The sequence below is a fragment of the Adiantum capillus-veneris genome, chromosome 5, assembly GCF_014529385.1.
Source record: "Adiantum capillus-veneris isolate H3 chromosome 5, ASM1452938v2, whole genome shotgun sequence".
NCBI lineage: Eukaryota > Viridiplantae > Streptophyta > Polypodiopsida > Polypodiales > Pteridaceae > Adiantum > Adiantum capillus-veneris.
In genome coordinates this window covers 129,384,026-129,393,239 of record NC_140935.1, presented here as the reverse complement: position 1 = coordinate 129,393,239, position 9,214 = coordinate 129,384,026, and the positions used below count along the sequence as shown (strand labels likewise).

Genomic DNA, 9,214 nt, shown 5'->3' with positions numbered 1-9,214 from the left:
GCAAAGTCTCTCTTTTGAAAGACAGTAGCCTTGCGATGTAAATCCAAAAACTTGTCCACATATTTGTGGATAGACTCATGACAGAGAAGCCTCAAACTCCGCCATTCGGTGAGCACTTTGTCCTTTGCATCGCTTGCAAGGAATTGCTTCATGATGGAAATTCGTAGAGTTCCCATGTCTTTGGGGCTTCGCCATTGCCACAAAGGCTAGCCCACCATTGACAAGCCGATTTTTGGAAGTGCATAGCTACATGGCGTAGCTTGGAGGACTCCGTGAAGCCCTTGTCTCCAAAGGCCACGTCAAATTGTTGGATGAAGGCCAATATTTTGTCGGTAGCACCAAAGGTTGCCATCATAGGTGAGAAAAGAGATACTATTTCCTCCCTCTTTGAACCTCGAGCTTTTGTGACCTTCGCCATGCAGGATAAGTTTTGTGATGTCCTCCCCTCTCATATTCTCTAGGAGAATAGCCATAGCTTTCATCAGTAGAGGAGGAAGGTGAAGAAGAAGGAGAAGAGGGTGACCTCTTTTTTGCCCTTTTCTTCCTTGTTTTCCTCTCTTCCCTTTTGGAGAGTGGGGAAGGACTATGGGTTAATTGTTTCCTCTTAGGAGGAGTTGGCGATCGTTTAGTCCGCCTTCTTCGTGGAGCCACATCTTCGGACGAATTTAGGGATTCATTATTTTCTTGATATTTGGATTCCTCCTCTCGTATGAAAGAAAGTCTTCTTTTGGGGGTCTCATCAAGAGGCCTCCTAAGCTCTCTCTCCTCTTGGAGAGGAAAGGAAATCCCATAAGCACGAAGTCATTGAGTAGCTTCGGATTGCAAAGCGGGGTTGCCCATAGCTTGTTGGAACCTAGTGACAAGATAATTAACAAACATGGGGGCATCATCATTAGCACCTTCATGTGCAAAATCAAAGTTATCAATGTTCATTCTACTCTCTTGGTTATTGTCAGCCATGTTAATTAAACTTATGTGTTTACTTAGAGTATGCTTTGGCAATTCAAAACCTTAGTTGCTACTTCTCTTAGCCTTTGAAAATAGACACTTAAGTATCTAGACCCACTGCTTGAATTGGTTAATTATAGAGAGTAGTGGAGTGAGTCTAACATAGTGAAGTTGCCAAGGGATAGCTCCTTTCGGACTTCTTATGGCTCAATAATGGTAAAGCCATAGGCAAGTCTAAAAAGACTCCATTGTTAAGACCAAAGATCCCGATGTGTGCACCATATCCCACATAGTGGGCTCAACAAAATCGATAATAGATCCCAGTCCCACTTTCCCTAATATAATTAACAAAAACAACCATTAATAGGCTACTTAAGGACCTCTCTTCTTAAGCAAGAAAAGAGAAACCAAATGCTCTAATACTAATGTAATGGAAATGGCCTATGAATTTTGAGAGTAGCAGAAATAGGAAATTAGATGAAGCACTTTTGTGAGATTACTTTGTGAGCATAGCGAGTGAACTTAATTGATGGTAGCAACATAAACATGGTACTTAGTTAACTTGGCATGAACAATAATTTTGTAAGAGAGAGAGAGTTTAGAGAACATGACAATAGTTGAGGACCGGATTCATATGGAGCCGGTCCCCCTCCAATAGGCATTTGTATTATAGTTTCTCCCATCAAGAGAGATTTGGTACAATACAATCTTTGTGTTCCTTGTGACCTAGGTGATGCAATGAAGATGGAAAGCTTCATGCATCACAAGCATAACATAAACTTTGTAGAAATCATTAACTATCCCAAGCCTCAGTCCCAAGGCCTCAAACACCTTCGAAGGTGGAGAGAGGTAGCAAGGAATGAGGATAGGGAAGAGGAAGAAGAAACATTTCATAGGAGAAAGAAATGGCTCCTCACTTATCATCCCTCTTCTTGCTAGCATACATAATAGCATAGTAATGAAGATGGAGAAGATGGCAAGCTTAAGCATTGAAGCATGGCTCTTGGTTGGATTTGCATTCCATAGCCAAGAGTGTTGGTGTAGGCTCTCACTTCTCACAAGCTTGGAGAAGGAGGTGGAGTTCGTCAACTTTCACCAAGTGAGAATGGCTCCCCCAAATGAGTGTTTGTGTGTGGTGTATATCCCCCTAGCACCCCCCTTGCTTGCTTGGGGCGAGTTGTGACTTCTCCACATGCTGCAAGCTCATTGGACACCTCTCCCCCTAGCCAATCACATGCAACATCCATTCAAGTACATGGGTAGTCTTTTGACAAGTATCCTCCTTACCCATTAGAGAGAGAGAGAGAGAGAGAGAGAGAGAGAGAGAGAGAGAGAGCTTGAAAATATCTAGATATTTGTTGGATGGAATTAGAAGCTCATTGGACCCCTCTTTAGCCCAACCAATAGCATTCAAGCACACCATGTTCTTAAGCTTAAGGAGAATCTGACATGTGTCCCATGTGCCCTTTGAGAAAAGGGGTGCCCTTTCGGTGAGTGGAAGGTTAGGTCAAAGATTCGAAACATGCTTCCTCATTTTTAAAAGCTGGTTTAAATTAAAATTGATGTGGGAATCCGAGAAGATTCTCCACAATATAATACGAAAGTCACCAGTATGTCACCAAATTTACTATTCTCCCTGAATTTACAAATGTGCATCAAATCACCTCAACCATACATCCCATTTAAAGTTGCTCGTGCTGTACTTCAGAAAGCACAAAGAGTTCTTCAGGAGCTGCCTATCCAGAATGTTAAGTCTTAGAATGCATTGACTGCGGGGCGAGGCAAGGAAGCTCTAGACTGTTTTCAGCTGATGCAAAGCGACCGCATCTCTCCAGATGCAATCACCTATGCTTGCTTCTTGGCTGTATGCCAAATGTGGCAGGGTCATGAGCCCTGGGCTGTTTTCAGCAAATGTGAAGCGAGGGCATCTCTCTAGATGCAATCAGCTATGCTTTCATCTTAAAGGCATGTGGCGCTACGCAAGACATTGATATGGGTAACAAAATTGACGATGATATTGTTAGTCAGGGGCTGCTGAAAAAAGAAATTGTGCTTGGCATTGTCTTGGTCGACATGTATGCCAAATATAGTGTACTTCAGGAGCTTCTTGTACGGAATATCAACTTTTGCAATGCACTGATTACAGGATATGCAGAACAAGGGCAGGGCCAGGAAGATGTGGTGTTATTTAGAAATCACAAAGCGTTCTTGAGGAGGAGTTCTTGAGGAGCTGCATGTCCGGAATATTAAGCCTTAAAATGCACCAATTGCTGGATATGCCGAACAGGGGCAGGGCCAAAAAGCTATTTTCAGCTGATGCGAAACGAGCGTATTTCTCCAGATGTAATCACCTATGCTTGCATCTTGAAGGCATGTGGCAATTTGGAAGACATTGAGATGGGCAAAAGAACTCTTGATGATATTGTTAGTCGAGGGCTGTCAAAAAAAAAAGTTATGCTTGGTACTGCCTTGGTCAACATATAGGCCAAATGTGGCAGGGCCAAGAAGCCCTGAGCTGTTTTCAGCAGATGCGAAGCGAAGACATCACTGGAGATGCAGTTACCTATGCATTCGTCTTGAAGGCATGTGGCACTATGCAAGACGCTGATATGGGCAACAAAATTCACGATGATAGTGTTACTCAGGGACTGCTGGACAAAAAAGTTGTGCTTGGCATTGCCTTCGTCGACATGTATGCCAAATGTGGCAGGGCCTAAAAGCCTTGGGCTGTCTTCAGCAGATGCAAAGTGAGGGTGTCACTTCGGCTAGCTTGTGGAGAAAACAGAAATGGAGAGAGCGGTATCTTGCACAACACGTATACCACTTATGTTTCTCTAGACTCTTATAGTCTCCTTCCTCTCGCACTCTTATGCATAGATAGAACAATGCTTCCTTGTTGATGCCGATTATCGACCACATTGGGGAAGCATGAGTAGATTTGTGTTGATGTTGGCAATAGCGCCATATGCAAGGGACCTTGATTTGTGAAGGAAGGTAGCCTATAGCAAGGCATCCATGTTTGATGCAAAGACGGCCATGGTGAAGCCCACCTAATTTCAGTCATGGACCACATGGTTAAATCGAATGCTGATGCTGCCTACATCCATCTCTTACAGACAACGCTTTTCCCAATTCTGTCGATCGCCGCACATGCACACTTCTAATTTATCATAAAGCCTGCAAGAATAAAGCAGCAATGGTAACAATAAACAACTTCGCATTGAAAAGCTCATACAGCCAACATCAGCTGTTCTATGACAACATTAGCAGCGGTCATAATCTAGCTCGCCTAGAAGAGTAAGAAGAACAAACGTTTATCAAAAGCCTCAACATGATCTACTTGATGATGGAGATCGGGATAGATATGAGCAACATGAGAGAAGTATGAAAGATGAACAGACTATGAAAACCAGAATTAAATTTGATAAAGAAGGGATTGTAGCCACAGGGATGCAGTGGACAAACAACTAGTAGAGAGCACGATAATTGCAAGGTATGATGGATATGATGGCAATGATAATGATGATGAACGTAGAGACGGAAGCAAGCGGGATTGAGATGATAGATATCCTAGCTCTTCCAAACAACATCAACCACAAAAACTAAACCTAGTTCAATGTTTACTAAAGTTCTTAACAAGCTTTCTATTTAAGATGTAGTCTCTCGGAACAAGTTGATTACAAGAACTGCCTAATAATGTTGTGACAAGGACTTGAATACGAAATTAAATAGACAAATTCATATGGCCATGGCACGGACTTGAATATCAAATTATCAAAGAGAAATTTAGGTTCGTTATCTTGTTCTTGAATACCATGACTATATAGGAAAAAATGGACTACTAGGCAAGGCATGGCTTCCATTTCTTATAAATTTTGGAGACACACAGTCAAGCTCTCCAACATACTTCTATATGGCACTCACATAGACCGTGCACGTTTTTTAAAAAAAATTGATAATTTTAAATTTTCATGCTATGGAGAGTTTAACTATTTTTCTACTTTTGTTCGTAGTTCATCAAGAGCAAGCTTTTTGAAGTGTGTAATTGTTTAAGTGAAACCACTACAAATAAGGTGAGTGCTCTATCTTTGTGTATATATTGCACTCTTACTTTACATCCAAAAAAAAAAAAAAAGTATTTGATTGTAATGTAACAATTACAATTTGATTAAAAATATATTTCATGTCCATCTTGATATATTATTTGAGAAAAAAAATCTCCAATAGTATTTCACTATATCACAAGGCCAACCAAGCAAGACTAGATTGTCTTCCTAAGGTTCCAAGATTTATTCTTCTCCACCTCCAACTCTGCCGAGCTCATGAGACAATTGCTGCGAAACTTTTGAAAGCCTTCCTCCCTGTGATCGTCATTCATTCACTCTAATACCAATTGCAGGTGCTCGTGCGACAATGTGCGATGTATGCATGCATGGAGAGAGGAAAGAGGAGAAGAAGAAGATGAGTTGGTGTTAGTCATGGCAAGTCATGGCAAGGAACTTTACCCCAACAAAGTCAACTAAATAGCTAGCCATGCAGGGAGACTTGAGATGTTGGTAAGCAAAGACGTCAGGTTGGCTTTAGTTGCATGGCTTTACTTGTGACAGATTCAATGTTCTCTGGATGCACCATCTCTTCGCATTCACACGTTCACATATTACCAACATTATCAAGCAATGTCTCAGACAGATTGATACAAAGAGATGGGTGACTCCTACCCAAGAGTCAGGGAAAAACATTTCTTTAAAGAAAAAGCATTTTCTTCACACAGAGGATGTTGCTTGTTGATTGTATATCATCACATCAGAATAACACTCGGTGCACATAATAAAGGTATGACAAGCACCTGGAAATTGCATGCCCAAACTGTTTACATGAATGAAGGTGAAGAAGCAAAACGTTAGATCTTTACTTGAGTTTGAGGACAAACATGCCAAAATCAAAGCTAATTGTCGCTAAGCTCATTGATAACAACGCACATCTTTGGCCATTCTGGGGTGACATACATTGTACCAGTGTTCAGGAAATGTCTCAGATTACATTTGTGCCACTTAGAAGCAAGGGAAAAAGAAAAATTTCCACCTGAAATTTGAGAAAAAACAGCGTGTATAATACCCTCTTGAGAAAGTGTAGAGAGGAATTGTGTATGGTTAGGAAAATGATTCTTTCCCAAGTACCAAAATACTGCCAACCTTCATGGATGTCTCATCAGCCTCCATGTCTGATTTACAATACAGAAAAGTACAAGTACTTGTGCTCAAATCTCTTGAACAGCTTGTGTCGGAACAATTGTTGGCAGAGCGACCCCTTTACATAATACAAACAAGACTCCTAAGAGTAGCAGTGAAAATGCACTACCAAACGATATTCCCTGTACAGAAGCAACTGCTAATCTCTGGAACATAATTGGTCATTTGGTCGGGAGCTAAATGTTGACCACAGGGAAGTATATGGGTACCACACAGAAGGTGTACATACTCATTTAAAGATGGCGAAGGCTCTTAAGGCACAATTTGAACAGCTAGCCTGACTCCTTCAGCTTCCTGACATAATTATTGCTCACCATCTCTTTGAGGTCTGCTACCCTGGCCTTGACCACATTCCGTCTTGCATGGATTTGTTCCATTAGGCTGCTCTCTGCTTCCATCAGAGCTACGAGACTGGCCGCTTCTTGTTGAAGCTCTTGTTCTACAGCAGCTTCCTGTTGCTCACACTCCTTGTTGGTTCTCTGCACACACCAAAAAAATACAGCTCTTTACACTAATCATCGAAATGAGATGGCAATAAGAATTTCCCAGTGTAATACATTTGTGAATTTAATCCAAGCTATCTACGACAGGCTCACGCATAGTGACGAGAGATGGGAATGAGGAAGCAAGGCATGGAAAATTGAATACCTTATGTCTCTCTGCGCTTTCACGCTCAAGAGTTTTGACATTTTCCTCATCTTCCTTGATATGAGATTGAACCCTTTTAACTTCAGACTGAAGACACTCCAAGGTTTCCTGTTTCTTCTTGATGCTAGCCTCCAGCTGATTGTCAAAAGCATTACCAATCAGATTTCTACAAGTAAAATATCAATCCACAGCAAAAAATTGATAATCTCCAGCAAAACAACCCGAAAAATTAAACAGACCTCCTTTGTTCTTGCTTCCACCTGTGAGTTGAAGGCTTGTTTTCCTTTCAAAGCATCCTCCAATACAGTGTTCTCTTTCAAAAGCTCAGTTGACTCGTTCCACTTTTCTCTAGCGTTCTTCTCAATCTCTTCCTGCAGCGCTAACAAGTGAGGCCTTATATGTTCCTTGATGTTAACTCCTACTAGATCCTCCACAGTCTCTCCTCTACTGTTCAGCTGAATTTCATAGGAGTTCCCTGCTGAACTTTCTTGACTTGGCAGCTTCAACCTGGTTCATTCATAAGAGACAATTTCCACATGTGACATATAGCTAACATACACACACATAAGACGACGTTAGATCGAGGGTAACAAGAACTTTTATCCCCCAATTTGATGTCAATAAAAATAGCACCTTTTCCGTGCATTCTTACAATCGAGTGCAAGTTCTTCAAGCTGCTTAAATTTTTTGGCCCACAGCACCTCCAAGTCCCAGATTTCCTTCTCCTTTGCTTTCCTCCACGCTGTCGCTGACTGAAAATCCTCCTCAATTCGCTGCCGCTCCCTTGTCATCTTTTCATAGTCTTCAACACTAAAAGTCTGCTGAGCCACACGTCTCGCCATATCCTGATTTTCCACAGTAATTGTCTCCAACTCAGCCTCTTTGGAGTTGATCTGCTGATTATGCTGCTCCACTCTCTTCTCTAAGCCTGATTTGTGTGCGTTCAAGTTCTGGATAAGAGCATGAAACTTGCCCAAATCAGTCACTAGCAAGGATTTCTTAGTTTCCAGGGCTTCAAGAGGGCTGGGACCAGACTTGAGCCCCTGAAGCTTGGAATCAAGCTCCATAATCTGTTTGGCGGTTAGCTCAGCTTCCCTTTGTAATGCCTGTGTTTCCTCATCAAATTGCTTTTGAATATCCTCTTCCAGAGCATCACATGCATCATCTTTCCCTAGCAAGAAATACATGTAGCTTTGAGCAATGAAGTTGCCAATGCTAAACGACTGGTCCTCTCGCCGATTGATTTCTGCTTCAGCACATAAGAGAGTATCAACAAGCCAAGAAAGTGCTGCAAGCAGGTTGGGCCAAGAATGGGGCGATCCAGCAGCATAGAGAGCGCTTTTGCTGATCTGGAAAGGGTAGCCGATGGACCTGAAGAAGAAGGGCACGTCATCTTCCAGCCTGGTCAGGGGGAAATGGGGATCAATCTGATGAATTAAGAACTCAATCATGTTGTGAATATCCTTCCCAGTGGGGAGGAGCTTGGGGGGAATGGGGAAGCCATAGCCATGTGTAGAAAGGTACTCAACAAGCTTGCGCATGCTGGCAATTTGAAAGCCCTTGTCGTTAATGGGTCTGTTGTCTACTCGGGGCGCCCCAGCTTTGCTATATGTCACAGAAGAACGCCTTGATACACTCGGCCTCCCTGCGGAAGCAATGGAGGGCCTCGCATTGCGAGGTCTTGCAGCTCGCCCCGCCATCGCTCCTGCACCCACTGCGCTTGCGGGCAGAAGAACCTCTGTCTCTCTCTCTCTCTCCCCCCAAAAATAAAAATGAAAATTTGATTTACTCAAATGGCGGGAACTTGTTGTGACTTGATGCATAAACTACTACTACCTAAAAGGATGTGTATTTTGGCATGTAGCATGCATGACACACTCTTGCCCACAAAGGCTGGGTTCACTTTGCGGGGCGAAAGTCTACTGCTTTTACTGCGAGCCAATCAAAATTCCCCCATGTCCTTGCCCTGTTTACATAGGTAAGTGGAAGTTGATGACAGGGCAGTCTCGTCAAGGAAGAGAAGTGCTTCCACCCTACCCTAATTCTCTTCCAACCCCCCACCCCCTCGCCCGTGAGCACTTCCACCCTGACAACTTAATTCTCCTAGGGAAGCGAACGAGATGTGCTCCCTTGTGTTCCGCATGGAAGTGATGGAGCTCCGCTTTTCTTCCACCGTTGCAGTGTGAACTCAATCTAAGTCCCATTGGGTCTTTAATGAAGATCCCACTATGCGGTCGAGGTGGAGAGCTGAGCACATGGATTCTGATAGCAAGCAAAAAAATCAGGCGGTGGATCGTCCCCAAATTCGAACCCGGACGGGCCTTGTGGCAGCACGTGTGCAGTTCATTGAACTGCATGTGAGTTTACTT

The 9,214-nt window shown here is 42.8% G+C and overlaps 1 protein-coding gene across 1 annotated transcript; it reads right to left on the bottom strand.

Annotated features, from left to right (window-relative positions):
* Window positions 1-6,080: 6,080 nt before the first annotated feature.
* LOC147458100 (kinetochore protein) lies at window positions 6,081-8,629 on the bottom strand. The gene is made up of 4 exons (XM_086511758.1): window positions 7,479-8,629; window positions 7,085-7,352; window positions 6,846-6,980; window positions 6,081-6,676 (listed from the first exon to the last, which is right to left on the bottom strand). The coding sequence occupies exons 1-4, from the start codon at window positions 8,543-8,545 to the stop codon at window positions 6,470-6,472; spliced, it is 1,677 nt and encodes a 558-aa protein (XP_086367884.1). The 5' UTR covers window positions 8,546-8,629; the 3' UTR covers window positions 6,081-6,469.
* Between the last annotated feature and the right edge of the window lie 585 nt (window positions 8,630-9,214).